This window comes from Vigna unguiculata, chromosome 2 (genome assembly GCF_037176805.1).
Source record: "Vigna unguiculata cultivar grain cowpea cultivar isolate G323 ecotype 2 chromosome 2, ASM3717680v1, whole genome shotgun sequence".
NCBI lineage: Eukaryota > Viridiplantae > Streptophyta > Magnoliopsida > Fabales > Fabaceae > Vigna > Vigna unguiculata.
The window spans coordinates 25334902-25354414 of NC_140793.1; the positions used below are offsets into that span (position 1 = coordinate 25334902).

The following is a 19513-nucleotide window of genomic DNA, read 5'->3' on the forward strand; positions in this document are numbered from 1 at the left end:
ATCTTTTATTCTAGGAAAAAAATTGTTTTTATATTTTTAACTTGGCGTAATTAAATCACATAAATACTCATACTTTTGTAAGTATCAAACATATTTTAAATGCTATATATCAAGCAAACCATAGCGTGCATATATAAACATATAAACTGCAATTTTAAAATGTAAAACAGAGAAAAGAATGCACCAGCCGGGAATCGAACCCGGGTCTGTACCGTGGCAGGGTACTATTCTACCACTAGACCACTGGTGCTGCTGTTTAAAGAACATATTATTGTAGGAAAGTGGAAGATTAAAAGCATGTGTGTGTGTTTTTTTTTCAATTTTTTATATAAATTATATTATGTGTGAATTAAAGTGTTCGATGATTTTGTGAATAATTGAATGAAAAATAATTATATTATAATATTTTAAAAATTGAAAAGCTTAAATACATCATCCAAAATGGAAAACCGAGAGAAATAGCTAAAGTAAATAATGAGTAAAATTGTTATCTAATTTATATATTTAAGCACATTTTTACTATTTAAGAGATTCATTTTAATTTAATCTATTAATACTTTTTATTATTATTATAAACTCACTCTTATTTTATTGTTGTGTTTTTCATGATGACACATTTTTTCCATCAGTAAAAACTCTTAAGATTTCAAAATATATTCTAGTAAATATACATGTCACGCTTTAACAACATCATTAAATATTGTATTTAAGCTTTTGGTCATTTATATGATCTTCTTGTGCACTTGTTTCATACTTGTGACATTCTCTTGATCATGCTCTTCAAATAAATTGAGTAAAATATTTTTCGACTTCATCATACTCCTAGTAATATCAACAAGCATAGATTACACTTTAGTTTTTAATTTACTCACATAAAAATGAGCTACAAATATATCAACCAACTCATCACAATTTATCTTTTACCACTACTCACTAGTTTCCATGCAATGACAATCACATTTCCTTGTAGTGAGTTATAAATCATTTTTGTAAGCCTATATTTTCAACCTCTTACACAACTTAACAACATATATCTCTTTCTCCCTTTTGTTATTTGTTGTATAAGATCTCAGTATGACAATGATAAATCTAAGCTTAAATGTACCCAACTTACCATTTAAGTAGATAATCTTGTGTAAAACACCTATTTGTACATCATAACATAATAATATGTCATTATCGTGAAAATTTCGTTATAATCTCTTTTAAATAATTCCTCTATTGTTGAATGATCTTTCATGATATCATTAACTTCATCAATAATAGTTAACATATACATTTATCCATAACATGTAATTTAGGATACAAATCTCTATTTTCAAATTACCTAATCTCAGTCAAAAAGATAAAAATCATATTTTTGGATCCATTATTCTAAAAGCATGTTCTAGATCTGAATGAAAGTTACAAATTCTACTATCACTATGTTTAAATTTCAATTTTAAATTATACAATGTATACTTCTTCACTTAGAAATATTTCTTTTATATTGTTAAAATTAGAAGCTAATATATTATAATTATATATTTTACGATCTAAAATGTAATAATTTATCTTTCAAATTATAAATCTATAATTATTTATAGTTGTTGATAAAGTAATTTTTTACTATGAATTGTTTAATATACAAAAAAATCGAATTACATCATCTATAAATACCTAAAAAAACAAATAAGCAGCTCTATTTGAATCTATCGGAAGAAAAAAAAGATCACGTAGCAAAATTAATCAAAAGCTTTGCTAAATACAATCCAAAAGAGCACACTAACAAGTGCACAATTGGGGAAAACAAAATGGATCCAACTTTTGGAAGTTGAAGAAGATATAAATAAGAAATGATAAAGTGGATACTTTAAAAGATTAGTGGGGTGCAAAGAAGAAAATATGGGATTAGAGAAAGAAAAATTCATGTTTCTTTCTTCTACAACCCAAAAGTATAAACGAACCAAATTGTTCGTTTTAAAACTTCTGTTAAAGAAATTAATTATATAATTCCATAGCACCCTTAACGAAATGAACTTTCCGAAACAATATCAAATTCATTCCAAAATAGATTAGTCGAGCATTCGAAAAAATATTCCAAAAAACAAAAATTAGTACGTTAATAGAAAAACCATTTATTTCTTAGTAGTAATGTTATTTTAAAATTTTCTCAGAATTATATTTTCCTTTTTAAGTTTTAAAATAATCTTTCTGAAAATAAAAATGCTTTATTCACTAAAACATCAAAAACTCTGCACCAGCCGGAAGTCGAACCCGGGTCTGTACTGTGGCAGGGTACTATTCTACCACTAGACCACTGGTGCTTTTGAATTTATTGTAATATTAATAATGTTCAATTAATATGTTTTTCTTTCTTTGGTTGCTTTCAATCTATTGAAAAGTTATGACTCTTTCTTTTCTCACCAACTTCCATTTATGCTTTTTGAATTTTCATGCATTCTGACAACAGATTTTTAAGTGGTTTTCATCAGGCAAACATATTGATTTTTAAAATAATATATTTTAATGTAAATAATGTATTTTAGATCTTTCTTCTATCAACATGGCTACTATTTAGTCAACAAATATTAATATATTAGATTCGCTTAAGTGATATAGAGTTTGAATATCTTAAGTGGAAGATAAAATAAAGATTTAAAATGATTTTAATGTGTATAGTACATTCATTAATTAAAATTTTATTTTTCCTTCATAAATAAAAAAGATAATAATAAAATATTCAAAATTAGTTACTAGGGAAATTGATATATTATTGGGAGACACTTTCATAGTTTTTCACTACAACCAAGTTTCGTAATTTACTATATATTCTTTTAAGAAAAAGTGTGTATTCTCTTATGTCGGTGATATAGATTTGGGTAATTTACTACTACTAGATGTTTCAAGTTTTAAATTGCAATGTTTTCGAAAAGAAACATTAGAGAGAATAAGAGAATAATTCAAGCATCTTAAAAGAGAGGAGTGTAGTTTATTTCCTTTATTTTGTTTCATTGAAGGCACATTTTGTTGTTGTTAACAATTAATGTAAATTGTCAAACAAAAGTTATTATATTTAGGAAAATATTAATCAATAATTAGTGTCAAAAAAGAATAAACGTGTATAACGAGCTCAAAACCATTTATTTACATTAGAAATGTTCATATAGTTAAGATTTTAGGTTGAATTGAATGAGAGGGAGAAAAGAATGAGGTAAACACATAAAGTGAAATGTATGATCATAGATGACATAAAAAAATGTAGTTAAAGATGAATATATTCTCATCTAAAGTTATTTGCGTTTTATATTCCTCCTTCCACCAACTTTTCTTCAAATGGCTGAAGGCACTAAGTAATTGATTAGTGGATGATAATTGAATAATAATAGCAAGAAAAAAAAATATATATTGGGATTGGAGAAAAGCATATGAAAAATACAAATGTAATCATTACTGTAATATTCTATTTGTATATTTTAGTATAAATCTTCTAAAGCACAAATATGTGGCCACCCTTGTTTTTGGGAGTGAAGACGGAAGAAGTATAATATATATATATATATATATATATATATATATATATATATATATATATATATATATATATATATATATATATATATATATATGTTGGGTATTGGACTCCCTTCTTATGTGGAGAAAAGGCCCAAAATTTGAGAAGCCCATGTGTCACTTAACCTAGTGCTAGTGGAGAGGAGGCTATAAAAAAAAAGAGAGAGACAGAACAATAGAGTCAGAATACACTGGAAGCCCTAATACATAGAGGGAGAGGTAGGGGGAAAATTCTGTTCACGTTTTTTATAGAGCTGTCGCAGTAAATTCGGCGCTGCAACAGGTTCGGAACTCATTGCTCTTCATTCTGACCGGTCGGATCTTTGATACGAGGTCTGAGTTGGGAGATATTAATTTCGCACTGCAGTGATTTGTAGAGGTTTTCCCCTCTTGTTCTTCTCTATTTGAAAGTTTTGTTGCTTTGTTATTTGGTTGGGTGTTGGCACTAATTTGTGCTATTGATTGAGACTCTTTTGTACTCTTGTTGATCATAGTGGAACTATTTCTTTAGTCTGGACGACTCGTGGTTTTTGAGGGGTTTTCCACGTTAAAAATCTTGGTATCTTTATTTGTGCTTTTGGTAATTTATTATTGCTGCTATTTGATTATTGCTCCTCATAATTGCAAGTTAGGGGAAATTATATCCGCTGCATTCTCTGGTATATTGTTTGTTGTTATTTTTCCCATCAATATATATATATATATATATATATATATATATATATATATATATATATATAAATTCTAACATTTTGTTTAACTCCTCCATCTTCAATATATTTTTACACTTAAACAATGTTTGAAAAGATTGTGTTGAGTTAATCATGAGGCACTAATTTGCCTCCAGTCTACTTTTATGTGTGTAGGTTAGTGGATTGGTTACTTTAATTAATGAATAAATTAAAATATTGAACTATAAATTATCAAATAATTAAGGTAGGATTAAATATGTATATGTAAATTTGGGATTTTTTTATTTTATTTTGATTTCTAAACTTTAAATCAAATTAATATAGTTTTTTTAGCTTAATAATGTTAATTTTTCTTTTAATACTACATGAAAATATTTCATATTCACCACTAGTTTTATCGATTAAAAGTTATTAGTAACTACAGTAATAAATTTAGAGAAAAAAAATTACTAATAATTAAAATAGTAACTATTATAAATAAAAAATTACAATTATTTTCTAAATTAGTTTCTAAAATTTAGTTACAAGGTTTTAGCTACCAAATGAAATTTTTGGAAAACATTAGCTAATAAGGTTTTTGCTACGAAGGAATTGGTTTCTAAATTAATCTCTAGTTAATTAATGATCAATTTAACGACCAATTATATTTTTTTATTAAAAATAGTGACTATTTTAGTAATCAATAATTTTTTATTTTGTAGGTATCTAAATTTGTTACTAAAGTGACAAACAACTTTTGATCACTAAAATTAATTATTAATGAAACATTTTCTTGTAATGTAAATGATGTTCTAAGTTGATATTTGTGCTAGAACTTCTTAAAACGGTGCAAATAACTCAAAAATTCATTTTTAGTGTTTGGAAACCAAAATTTGACATAGAGACGAATTTTAATTTCGCATACATGTGTAGGGACTAAAAATATTTGTAATCCATTATCAAAATATATAAAGAAAAAGGAAATGATACTATGACTCCCATTTTTTTACTCTCATCCTTAGTGTGAGCTGTTGATTCTTTCAAAAGAAGATACATTGGTACATTAATCAATAGTTCATACTAAACCACACCACGAAATAAATGATGAAAGTCATAATGTCATTTTTCTAAAAAAAAAAAAAAAAAAAAACACTACAAGTAACAAATTGTACATATTGAGTTGAAGGTTGATCATTAAACTCAAGATTTAAACGCAACGTACCAAACAAAACTTTGCACTTAAGTCTTTCTTAATCTCAATCTTTCTAAATGAAGGGTTATTTAGACATATAATAACGAAAGTCAAAGGTTTTTAGACTCCAAACACAGTTGCCTGTGACTGGTGTTGCTGCTCCTAATAATAACAGGTATGGTTTGGCACATGGTCATGTGATTTCTCACAGTCAGACATTTGAAACAATTAATGTGTCTAACATGTTAATTTCTTTTATTTCAATTTTTAAATTAAAAATGCAATAGCTTAAGTCAGAAACCTAATCCGAATTCTAATAAATAGTATATCAACAGCATCAAACATGTTCTTGCTCCACCATTTTCTGCAACTCTTATTCTCCCTCAGCATCTCAAAAACAATGGATTTCACCCACCCTTCAGTTTTTCTTCTCTCCCTTTTCCTTTTCCTATTCCCTTCTCTGATCTCATCACAAATCTGCGAGAAAAACTGTGGCAAAGAAACTCTCAAGTACCCTTTTGGTAGTGGCCCTGGTTGTGGTGATCCTCGCTTCCAACCACATGTTACATGCAGCAACCAAAAACTCACCTTCTCCACTCACACTGGTTCCTACCCTGTTACCTCAATTGACTATGCCAACGAGGTCATATACATCTCAGATCCCACCATGTCAACATGCTCTTGCACTGTCCCTAGCAAAGGCTTTGGCTTAAACTGGGACGCGCCTTTCACTTTTGCTGATAGAACAATCTTTGCTCTAGTGGACTGTGCAATGAACTCATCATCCATATGCCAAAATGGCTACGATGATGGAAGCAACTCGAAGCTGTTATGTGACCAAGGAACACCCATTTGCAGTCTTCTATATTCATGCAGACCTATCAGCACCATCAACCTCCCAATCTCAACATGCTGTGTTTACACACCAGTTAATCTTGGACCATCGTTTGAAATGGATCTGCAGAAGCTGCAATGTCCTTCCTACACGGGGTTTTACAATTTCAATGATCAACAATCGGATCCTGAAAAGTGGAACTATGGAATAGCTCTCAAGTACAAGTTCAGTGTCACAAATGACTATCCTGGTTCGTGTGATGCTTGTGAAAGGAGCCATGGAGTGTGTGGATACAATGTTGCATTTAACTCATTTATCTGCAACTGTCCCAATGGGATTAACACCACAACAGACTGTTACTTCATATCATCTTTTAACAATGGTTTTAGAAATGGTAAGAAATTTGTCCTTGTCCCTTTTATCTCTACCTGCAGTTTATTGTTCATATATGCTGAAATTGCTTTGTGTTGACCCTTCTGTTTTCAGGTGTTTCTTGGTTGATCTATGCTGTGGTATGGTCTCTTGTTTGGTTCTTCTTGTAGGTTTATCTTGACATAACAAGTAACTTGGCACAATATTTCTGAAGGGTTGGGAACTTTGATGGTTAGGGTATGAGTTTCTGGTTAAATGAATTTGGCCATTCATTTGTGTCCTTTGGTGACAGATGTGTGCACATGCAGCTTGTAATTTGAGCCATTTCAGTTCATTTATGAGTTCAGAATTTGGTGAATGCCAAATACTTTATTTATGGAATTTATTCATGTCAATTACTTGAGTTCAATTAGTAAAGAGTTTGATTCTCAGTATGAATAAAGAATGTCAATATTAACAGAGGAGTGATAGACTGCATATTTTTTAATATCAGTAAAAAACTTACAGAATAAAAGAATAAATTTATAAAAATTTGTAATTTTCTGATTCAAAATATGTGTTGGAGAATGTATGAGTAACATTTATAACTTTGGTTATTGAGAGTTAAAAAACAAAAATCTGACCTGCATCTATATAGTAATACAACCATTGTAAGCATGTTCACAAATTCTATTCATAGAAATGTCCATGAAAAAAAAAACAATAAAAAAACTACCTCTCACAAACTTAAGATGTCAGAAAATTAGTTAAGGTCTATTTTGACCATATATAGAATTTATTGCACCTCTTTCTTTTTTGTCATAAAGAATGTAACCCATAAAAGTGTGAACCTGTAGAAAGTTTTGTAACTGTGGATTGGGAAAAAATGAAGGGATATGGAATGAGATTCCCAAGCTTTAGTCTCTATCCACTAACAAAGAATCTCTAACTTTGTGAAGACCCCTTTTTTCTGCTTTATCTCTTTATCACTTGCGACGGTGCACCAAGCTTTAAGCCTGCATATTTATTCTTAGAGCAATAGGGCACTGTCATGACATAGCACCTTCAAGTTTCATCTAAAGCACCCACATAATAGACCAAGATATAATTTTTAAATTTAGAGTTTTCTATATTAATATTATAGTAATTAAATTTATAAAATAAATTAATAATATACATATGTATATATTGATTCATTTTAGAAGACTAAAAATTTTAAAAATCCATAAAAATTAGACTTAAATATTTGGTAACATTTACATTTAAAAAAATATATAAATGTCTTTTTAGTGCCAACTTGGTTTGTCAGAGTTGATAAAATGAAAAGGGAATGGTAGTTTTTTTTTTATATTAAATCTACATGAATTCTATAAGCGCATTTTATTTTGTAAAATGTAATCTTTGTCTCCCTCTTCAAGGTGAAAGAAATATAGTAACCTGTTTAAAGCATGAAAGAACATAGAAAAATGAAGTGAAAGCAGAAAAGTAATTTATTCTGCATCTACGCCATTCTGTTCCATGTTACAAATTTACAAACCATTGGTTTGTTCCTTTACCAGAATCCAGTAACATCCAACTTTAACTCTATCTAAGATATACCATGATATACCTACACCATCTATTCTTTCAGGTGAAAAAGGGGTATGGATCAAAATAGGGGAAAACCTCAAGCACAATAATCCTCACCATTTTCAAGTAAAACCCCCCAAACACCCCTCTTCAGAAAAAAAGTGCTTATATACAGAGATATGTTATAATCATGGATGCCTAGCTAGCTGTGCATTTTTTCTTTCATTTTGATCTTGTTGTACACATCACCTATACCTACCACATTTGTCATCTCATGTTGCAACACAGTGGTTTTCCTTGATGTTGCAATTTTTCCCACATGCATGTCATTTGTCTTGGTGATTGGTAATGTGCAGTGTAGTACTCTTCAACACACCCAAATTGACAGAACTTCAAGTTGTGCACATACTCTACTGCTCTTGTGCTGTTGAACTGCTCCACCCACATTCCCATGCTCACATCCTCCATTTTAAATAACTGCACCATGTTCAAATTGGTTAATTGCATCACCAATAGCCAACAACTTCCTTCGGTGTATGTCAGAATTAGTAAAAACTGAGATGTTAACAAATACACATGCATGCATGCATGCACATATACACATAAAAGTCAGAAACAGATGGTCAAGAAAATATGGTTTGTAAAAATTCATACTTTTAATTTGCGCTTCTCGAATTCAGATACAATGAATTGTGCAATGTCAGCTGAGACTATGTAACCTGGACCATTGGCATATATAGGATACTCTTCCTCTACCCATTCCTGAAAGTAAAGGACAAAGAAAAAAAAGGTCAGAAGTGCGTCCACAATTTAGAAAAATATTCAAAATTATTGATATGATTTTAACGATAAAATGCCATAGGTTTAAGCAAATACACCAGGAGACAGCAAAAAAGTCAAGGAAACAAACCGAATTCAAAAGACATTCATGTTTCAAATAAACATATAATAAAAAGAGAAAGAGGATGTTGCAGAGAAAGGAAAGAGAAGGTTGATAATTCAGACTAGGGATGACAAGGGGTAATGGCTAAACAGTGTTGGTGTTGAACAGTTAAAGAAGCAACGGGTACTTATAAGTTTTTCTTAGATTCTAAAAAGGGAGAGAGATCTCAACTTTTCACCTAAAAGTCTCCTAAAATCATGTTGTTTAAGAAAAAAATGGATATTTGAAAGTTTACTCAATGTTAAGAGTCCAAGGTGGGTTAGAAGTCTCACATTGGGTAAAACTGAGTAAGACAACTAATATATAAGTAGAAGGACCCATAAACCCTTTGTTTTGATATCAATTGTTAGGTCTTTCGAGAGAGAACCACCGAGGAAATACAACACCAATGAGTCCAATCCACACATAAGAGATTGACACTACTCTTAACCCAAAACTTTTAAGACGATAGATTTATGGGTTTTGATCTTTATATAGTACTTAATTTTCTTATTTTTACTCAATGTGAAACTTAGATCTACACTTAGATTCCCAACAATCTCTCCTTAAGTGAGTCCCTTCACATTGGTACTTCCCTCTCGAGCTAACTACTGAGTACCCTTTTCCCGTACCGCCGTTCTTAACGGAACATGCTTACCTGACCTACTGTCAGGAGGACTTTCGATACAAGATCTCATCTAAGCCGATCACCACACGAACCAGGCTCTGATACCACTTGTTGGGTCTTTGAAGAGAGAATCATCGGGAAGATTTAACACCAATGAGACATAAGCTCAACCCACATGTAAGGGATTAACACCACTCTTAACCCAAAACCTTAAGACTTTGGGTTGAGAGTAGTGTCAATCCCTTATGAGGTTGAACTCAGATCTCATTGGTGTTTGTATCACCTCCTCCTCTTAGACCTAACATCCCCTCATGAAAAACCTCACATTGATATAAGAACCAATGGTTCATCCTGAGAAAAACCTCACACTCTAGTGCTGCTATGGCTCTGCTATTAGAAAATAGATAGTTATTCAAACTTTCGAGCAGCCCATGGCAACTCCCATCCTACTAGAGTATACTGTGCTATAGATAACTATGCCACTAATAATAAACTGAGTTTAGCTACAAGGGGAAAAATGAGCACCAGCATTAATAACACTCAAATAAAAGGGATAGAGTTTTTTATGAAGAAAATACAGTAAACCTACAACCAGTATTGAAAAGTTCGAATTCTGCTATACTCAGACCACCCTGCAACATTTCATGATAATTACAGAACAAACACAGAGTAACAAACGCGAACTGCGTTTGATAGTTTTATTTATAAATAGATTTGAAAATAAGGATGCAGACTTCAAAAGCAATTGATATGAAAATTGTACCTCATAAGTTACAGCCCATTTGCCGTAGCGAAGAGGCCTGTGGTGGTAATTCATATTTCCCATGTAGAGACTTCTACCAGTTTGAGCTTGTCTGACATCATTTACTATAGAATCCACTCTTACAAATGTGTCATCATCACACTTCATGATATACTTAGCAGCCACTGTATGAATCTGCAAGAAGCATATTCGATAAAATACTAAAATGTGAATATAAATAAGCAATATTCAACTCCTCTCCCATCACTCACCCCATATTCACAGATAGCTATGGTCTTCAACACAACAAGGTCATAATGATCCATGTATGGGACTATAATAATATCACCGAAATACTCTGCCTCTTTCTTTATGTCCACATTTATATCCTTCCTTGCATGCTATCATATGAAACACCGAAAAAAAGTAAGATCAATAACACTATGTAATTATAGTTCTTTTATCTATATTTGGGTGTAGATGCAGCAGTGGTCCTTTACCAAGGCTACAAAAAACCGAGCCACAACATGTGAAGATTTGATTAGCTTGTGCTGCATCCAGGACTTCCTCACAGCCATCCGTTCCGCAAAATGATTTCCGGCAGAAAGAATTCCGATGAAAAGATCCACATTCACATCGTGAAGAGGAGGAGCTTTCCACTGTGGAAGCAATTCAAGATGCATCTGTGGAGCAAAGCTAGGATGTGATGTAGGTAAGGAAGCAGCAAATATAGAGTGCACATCGACATCTCCATTTATGGATAGTCCAGTAGCATCCTCAAGAGCAAATCCCTGTGAAATGTGAACATAACACAAACATGTAAGATATCCATGCATTCATGTATACAGAAGAAAGACATAAGATTAGTGTACTCACCGTGCGATAGGGAAAGGATGTCACATGCCTTCCATCCACACTAACATGATAACCTTCCAAGCCAGCACTTATGGTGAGAACAAATAACTTACCCTCTGAAAAAGGATATGGCCAATCAACTGTCACCTTCTTTTTTCGTCCTATCAATCTGTTTAACCACCATGTTGCCTTCCACTCTTCAGAACGATTGTTGTCGTCCCGAATCCACTTTTCACATTTTACATGTCCATCAACTTCACAAAAATAAGAACTTTTCAGCAAAGACGAACAATGTCCCTTGAATCAAGACACCCCAGTTAAAAAAATACTCAAACTAGGGGAAGTTAGCTACATTTTTTCACTCTGTTCGATTAAAGACCAGGTCAAAAATAGTCAAACTGACATAATTTGGCACGATAGTTTAACAATGAAAAGATCAAAACTAAAGCCCTTTTGTTATTCCCAACTCAAAGCAGAGACAGCCCCCACTCCAAAATCAACACCAATGAACAAAAGAGTGTCTCCATTGTCAAAAACACAAGCCATCCCACCATGTGAGGTGGGCTACATGGATTCCCCAATGCCATTTGTCTCAGTTAAAAACAAAGTCAGGATAGTCAACCTTCAATGATTCAGCAAAACACAATGGCTCAACAATGTAAAAAGATAGGATCACATCTAAAGCTGGTTTCTTTTTTCCATCTGACACATTAAACAGTCCCCATTTTAAAACCAATTCACGAACCAGAGAGTCCCTCCATTGCAATTACAACGAAAACCCCCAAAATTCACTTCCTAAACCCCAAAGTCTGCAAACTCTGGATCCCAACACACATTATCAGAGTGGAACTTCATTTCTGGTCAGAGATCAACACCCAAAACATGAAAAACAACACTACACCTAACTTTTGTCCTATCCTATAAATTCAATTCAATTAACAGACGAATGATGATAATAAAATAAGAACGCGTTTAAAAAGCCTCAGAACATCACTCACCAGTTTCCTCATCCGCTCGAGACTTCCACCCCTCACACCTGAGAGCAGAACCCCACTGCATCCTGTAGCAAGTATTCTGCTCAATCACAGGCCTCCCACTCCAATCCCCTCTCAACCTCGGATTGAAATGCAGAATCCTCGGCGGTTCCTCTTTGTCCACAGCCTTCAATCCCTGCAACTCCATCATGAACTGCGACACCATCACCGCCTCATCTCCGTCCCTCACCACCGCTATCTTAGGGTCCCTCTCCGCATGCGCCCACCGTGGCGTCCCCACCACCGTCACGTGCGACCAGAGCGTCAGTCCGCACGGCAGCACCATCACCCCTTTCCCCCGAAACTCCGGCCCGGAAACCGAAACCGAATTCGGGCACGAGTCCGACCCGTTTTCAACCGTCACCTTTGCAAAGCTCTTCACTTTCCCACTCACCACATCTCCCCAGAGCTTCTGCCCAGCGACCCATGCGTGCCGCGCCACCTTGTGCAGCTCCGAACCCTCCGAGAAGCTCCCGTTGAACCTCAAGGAGGAAACTTTCTCCAACTTCAACCCTCTGGGCCCGCGAATTTGTACCCCATGGTTCGGTTCTTCAAGCAAGAGCGGCATGGACACGGGCAATGCGTCGGTGAGAAAAACAGCGCCATTATCGGAACCCAACCCAGCTCTGAAAGCCAGAGGGATTTCGAAGCTCATGAAGAGCAAGTAAAAGAGCATCACCACCATGAAAATCTGAAGCAGTGTGAGCCTGTTGGGTAGCACAAAAAGGTCTACTTTACTGCCCCTCTTCATTTTTATGGACCCAGAAGAACAGAATCAATGGAGTTCCCTTTGTGAAAGCTTGTAAACCCTAAGGAAGAGAGAACGGAAGCTGGAGAGTGAAGAAAGTGGAAAAGCCTTCGTCTTGTATCAATTACATGAGTGTAAATGCTGAAACAGGGAAATGAATGAATAAATGAATCACTGAAAAGCTTTAGTTATGTTGTGTTTATTTGTGTAAAGTTTTTTAATTGTTATTTATATTATTAATGATAATAATAATTACAATAATATTATGGCATAGAAAGTAAAGGTGAAGGAGATCACAGTGGCTCCTATGGCAGCGTGCTGGTGGAGGTTGGCGTTGTTCATTAGTTCAGTTTGGAAGCTGAAAACGACATCGTCAGAAGGAAAAGTGGGGCCACACCACACAGCAACGTAATGCGGACATGGAATGCACATTTCATAATCAGAATCTGTTGTCCCCATTGTGGTAAATCAAAATTAATTGTATTTGATTTTCTACATAAGGTGAAAAACTGAAAATGATTAAGTAAATACTTTAATGTAATAACTCATGTAAGAAACACCTAATTAGATTTAAATCTCTCATAACTTTGTGTTCCAAAACATAACTTTGTTTGAAAACAAAATTCCTTAAACTGAGGCCTGAAACATTGCTTTCATCAAATATACTAGAAATAAAAATGGTCGATTAAGTGTGGCATGAAACTTTGCTTTCATGAAATAGCCGCAAAGGAAAGAAGACATGTGGTGGTGAACCACACACCGCGTTCTCCGATTGCCACCACTTGGGTCGGTGGTCAACTTTTCATTGCCTCTTCCTACTATAAAATATAATACTTTTTTTAACAAATAGAAAAATATTCTAAAGAAACTCTTACTAAAAACATGAATATTCTTGTATTTCTATATCTACCATTTAGATAGTGACCCAATTTACTAATTATGATCTTATTATATCCATTCTCACCCCTTGGAGAAGAGTAACTATGAGACTCTCATACTTTAATTACATATATATTTAATATCGATATCAATAGTTTACGTAGAAGAAAAGAAAATGAAAGATGAAATTAATGGGTATGGACTGAAAGAAGAGGTAGCGGGGTTGTTTTTGTTTGATATGCTTTGGATTGTTGCTACATGGCTTGGTTCTTATGTAAAAAAGGAAGTGTTACTTGTAGAGTTTTCATAGTTTACAAGATGTTGAATACTACATAATTTAAGAAAACAAATAAGTAGGTTAAAGATTTCCAAATAAAGTTACGATAGCCGTAATTAAACTTTTACATATTAATTATATTGACATTTCAAACTTCTCGATCATTTCAACAATACTATTAATATATATTTAATATTTGACTTAATAATATTTTTCCTTATATTTATATTTATATGTATAGTAATAATTTAATGTTTTTCTTTATTTATTTTTTACTAAATGTAATTTTCTATATTTTTTAAAATAATAATGTCATTTCTTCTATTAGATTAGAAATGATAAAAATGAGTTCATTTGACGAAAATTACCATATTAAATCAAATATAAATAGGAAAAAATAAATTATTATTGTAAATATAGAACCAAAATACTATTAACTCTTAATATTTATGTAAGTCTTTTTATTAATTTGTCTATGTTTATTTATATTTCTTTCATTTGATTCTTTTAGGAAAAGTTGACATTTAAAATTTAAATACTTTTCATCAACTAGTCATCTTAATAAGTCAAAACACTTTATACTTTCTTTCTTGTAATAGAAAAAAATTGCTTGTAGTGAGCATATATGTTATCTAGTATTAGAAAAATAAATTTGTATTTCTTTCTTCTAAATTCAATAGTTCTACCGTTATAAGAAATTGAAATATTTGAGTTTTTTGTAATTGAATTATTTTTATTTTTTTAATTTTTATATAAATATAAAGTAGTTAAAATTTTTTATATTATAATTTTCTTATTTAAATAAAATAATTAAATTTCTTTTTTTAAGATAAAATTTTATTTTGAAGATATTTATTTTAAGATATAAATTTTAAATAAAACTTTTAAATTTAATATATATATATATATATATATATATATATATGTAAAGAGAAATGGTTATGGAATTTTAACTTCTTTTTAAGTGAATTTTAAATTTGATTGTTATATTATTTGAAATATTTTGTTAAAAGATTTTAAATTTTATTTTTTTTATTCAAAAAGATCATTCGAGATTTTCTTTTAAGGGAAATGATAATATGACTATTTTTTTTATTCTTATCTTTTAATTTCTAACATGATTTAATATGAATCACTAATTAATATATCATTGTCTTACTTTTTGAAAAAATTAATAGTTCACATTAAGTCATATCATGGAATAAATGATGAAAGTCAACAAATAAGAGTCACAATATATTATTTTTTAACAAATTTAAGATTAATTATTATCAAATCTTAAGTAATAAACTAAGGTTTACTCATAAATTCAATATAAAGGAACTATAAACCTAAATATATATTAAAATAATTGTAAAAATATATAATGGATTTTAATGTCCAAAATGCGTCTCAATCCCAATAGATACATTCTTTGAATATTTTGTCATATGTAAACACAACTGAAACCTATTAAAATTTTGAAAAGCAAAAAAATTACAACATAAACAAATTTGTTCTTTGTTTTCATATTTTTAGCTTGTGAAACACAATATTTCAATATCAATTCATATGATTACCTAAATCTATAGCCTTTAGGGACCAAATATCATATTATGATGAGAGATAATTTTTTATTCGTTGCCTACTTGTGCAAGTTAAAATGCATACTGTAGCTTTTTTTACATATGGCATGTTTAATATTACTATTTGATGAAATTTGTTATAATTTGGTGTCACTTACCTGTCTCACCCCATTCTCCCTAAAATGGTTTAACCATTTTTTTCTTAACCAAAATGTTAACACTTTTAAGCATCAAAATAAACAAACCCCTATAGTTCATATTTTAACCAAATAATAATTCCAAATGATCGGTAAGAAAACTTAACTATACCAATTTTAAACTAATTAACCAATTCCAGGTCACGAGACTTCAATCTCAAAGTAACAATAATTTCATGCAAATCAAACTAAGTTTGAACTAATACTTCAGGCCAATATTCTAAACTAACCAACTAAATCCGTATTTCAAAGTTAATATTCAATACAAAACAAATTATAAAATTAGCGTAAGGTGCAATAGGGAAAGGCATAAGAAAGAAAGAGTTTGGAGGAATGAAGGTTTTATTTTTTTATATTTAAAAAGATTTTTCACACTATTTGACGACAATTTAACAACTCTTAAATGAGTAAAATAGTCTTAACAAAAGTTAACTTTTACATATTTAGAAGAAAGAGAAAGTGAATAGTAATAAAGAATAGTGTCAAATGATAATAAAAAAGGTGTGATGTCAAAATACCAATGTCCATTCTATATTTTTTCTTATGATGGGCATTCCTGAATCAATAAATAATTTATAAATTATTAAAAGTTTATTAGCGTATTTTTTTTCTACATTAAATAATTTATAACTAAACATAAAATAACATTGTGAAATCCATATTTCGCAGTAGTGTAAAAATGTAGAATGATATTATCATAAACCTTATGCTATCAATTATGAAAAAAATCGTAATCTATAAAAATAAAAATGCAATAACATTTTTTAATTTAGTGGCAATGTATAGATTATGATTCAAATAAAATTATAGTCCATAATCTAGTAATCCTACCCATAAAGAAACATTCTCTATGGACAATCATATCAATGCATTATAAGAACTTTGTTGACATCATTCATAAAAATTTGATGATGGTTTTATGAGATTCTCTTCTATTTGGGAGAAATAGACAGATCCCATTTTATACTTACACATCAAAATCAAAATGTGTTAGAACTTGCAACGAATGACCAATAACTAATATTACAATTATTTAGTTATGAATAATGTAAGTGTTTGAAGTGTTCTTTATTTTAATTATTGTATTTAATTACTTATATTAAATAAGTGTTTTACTTTTAGGTATATGTTTGGTGTTAGTAAGAATGTGGGAAAGAGTTTGTATGGAGTCATGGACCCCAACTCATTCTTATCGTGACTAGTAAGATGTGTGACATCAAAGAGCACATCACGAGTTGTTTGAGATAAATGAAGCAAAATGTATTTCACCCCTTATATTAAGGAGTAATTGTACATTTTTGTATTACAATTATAATCCATCATTTTCGTGTTTAACAATTATTATATTTTCAAATCAGACATCACTAACAACTACTTATGATTTCCCTCATTGCTGACATTGTTATATGGTTTTGCTCATTACATAAGCCTCCTCCCACACATATGAAACAAGTAGTAAATGGCAAAAACCTCAATCTTATGAATTTTCTTCTCATATAAGTGTATGCTAAGTAATGTTTTTTTTTTTCATAATGCATTCACTCACATAACATGGTAAAAGACAAACTAAATTGCGAATAAAAAAAATTGGCATGGATGTCACTCAAGGTTAGCTATTTTGGTCAAATTATAATTGTTTATTTCTTTTTCTTCCTCAATTATAATTATGTTGATATATTTCTAATGTAATAGACAATCCGATTGGAAATAGGTAATAATTTACTTGATTTAAAGTACTTTAAAATTTTGTCTTGTATTTATCAATTGAAATTATTGTCTTTTTTAGCATTTGAACAGTCTTCAACCATTGATTTTGAATATTCAATAACGTATGTAAGGAAATCTTATGTTAAATGTATAATTCAAATGTACAATACTATTATGTAAGCAATATATGTAGAATACTTTATACTGTAAAATACTTGCTTTAATTTAGAATTGCTATCTATTTTGTTCTAGGTTTTCACTGTATCTAAATATATTTTGTGTAACTACTTTTGTCTAGTTTTCAAAATTGTCTAGGTAGAAACCAAAAAAAAAAGATATTTATAAAAAATGGCTATAGGCTATGGTTCTACCCAAAATCGTAGCCTATAGTCAAGTATACGCTATGGTTTTATCTAAAATTGTAGCGTATACTAGATCTTTTTTTTTTCTCTAGAAGCTTTTATGTTACAATTATCTACTTCAACCGTAGCCTATTTTCTTTGGATTTTTTTTTATATTTTTTGAATTGTATTTTAGGCTACGGTTATATACAAAAAACATAACATTCCTCTCTTATGAAATGACCATAAACTTCAGTTATCTAATAAAATTATAACCTACTTTGTACTCACAATAATCTATATAGTCTATCATTTTTTTACTACGTCTAGATATAAAATGATTCTTTAATTGTAGTTTAACATAAAAAATAATCATAACCACATCTCTTCGCTCCACGAACAATTTGTAACGAGATTAAGAAAAAAGAAAGGGTAAAAATAAGAAAAAAAATGTATTTAACGAAAATTACTTAGATTTACATATTAGATAAGTTAAAATAATAACAAATACTTAAATTTACATAGAGTGCATAAATTACAATGAGTTAGATTTATATATTAGAGTGCTTAGATTAGAATGTTTTATAGAGGAAAATTAAATATATTAAATTTATTTTAAATTTGTTAATACAAATAAATTGAGCAACAATTATATCCTTTTTATAAAATTTAAATCTTAATAAAAATATTTTCTCAGAATTGTCAATTTTTTTTTTCGTTCATTTTTTTTTCTTTCAGTAACACATGCATAAATGTTGTTCGGGATTCTAAACATTGGTGTGAGATTGAGAGAAATGAACCTAGAGTTTTGAAATTTGGGATTTTATCAATCTTTGGACCAAATCTAGGAAATACATACTGAAATCTTAAGTTTATTTTTAAGCAAGATCTTATTTTTCTTTTAGAAAAATCAAATTGCTAAAATAAATAATTTAATCACTTATAATTTATATTTAACGTTAATCTGAAATTTATCATTCATTAGTTTAATTTAATTAAATATTAATTTTGATTTTCAAAATAAAAAATAAATACCAAAAATATTATAAAAATAAATAATTTAGTTAATTATAATTTATATTAAATATTAACGTAAAATTTACTATCTTGTTAGTTTAATTTAATTAAATACTTTATACTAATTGTATAGAAAATAAAACTATGTTTATGGATTTAGCGACTAGGCATTTTCAGTTGCTAATTCGATTGTATATGTAATGTTTTAGTGATCAAAAATTTTTGGTTACTATTATTATAACATATTTTAACGACTATCATATTTTCGGTAACTAATATAATATTTATTTCGGTCACTGAGTTGGTAGTTAAAATATTACATTTAGCAACCACAACGTTTCGGTCGCTAATTACAAAATTAAAGATATTATAACAACCACTATATTTTTAGTGACAAATACAATTTGATTTTGGTTGCTAATTTGATGACT

At 30.4% G+C, this 19513-nt stretch overlaps 2 protein-coding genes and 1 non-coding gene across 3 annotated transcripts; 1 reads left to right on the forward strand and 2 right to left on the reverse strand.

Annotated features, from left to right (window-relative positions):
- Positions 1-179: 179 nt before the first annotated feature.
- TRNAG-GCC (transfer RNA glycine (anticodon GCC)) lies at positions 180-250 on the reverse strand. The gene has a single exon. It is a non-coding gene; the product is annotated as a tRNA-Gly (tRNA).
- Positions 251-5752: 5502 nt separating this feature from the next.
- LOC114173035 (Putative membrane lipoprotein) lies at positions 5753-7017 on the forward strand. The gene is made up of 2 exons (XM_028057230.2): positions 5753-6644; positions 6737-7017. The coding sequence occupies exons 1-2, from the start codon at positions 5759-5761 to the stop codon at positions 6790-6792; spliced, it is 942 nt and encodes a 313-aa protein (XP_027913031.1). The 5' UTR covers positions 5753-5758; the 3' UTR covers positions 6793-7017.
- Positions 7018-8068: 1051 nt separating this feature from the next.
- On the reverse strand, positions 8069-13333 carry LOC114174132 (hydroxyproline O-galactosyltransferase GALT6-like). Its single transcript, XM_028058897.2, has 7 exons — positions 12316-13333; positions 11339-11571; positions 10963-11253; positions 10735-10863; positions 10484-10657; positions 8825-8932; positions 8069-8647 (listed from the first exon to the last, which is right to left on the reverse strand). The coding sequence occupies exons 1-7, from the start codon at positions 13100-13102 to the stop codon at positions 8438-8440; spliced, it is 1932 nt and encodes a 643-aa protein (XP_027914698.1). The 5' UTR covers positions 13103-13333; the 3' UTR covers positions 8069-8437.
- Positions 13334-19513: the final 6180 nt, after the last annotated feature.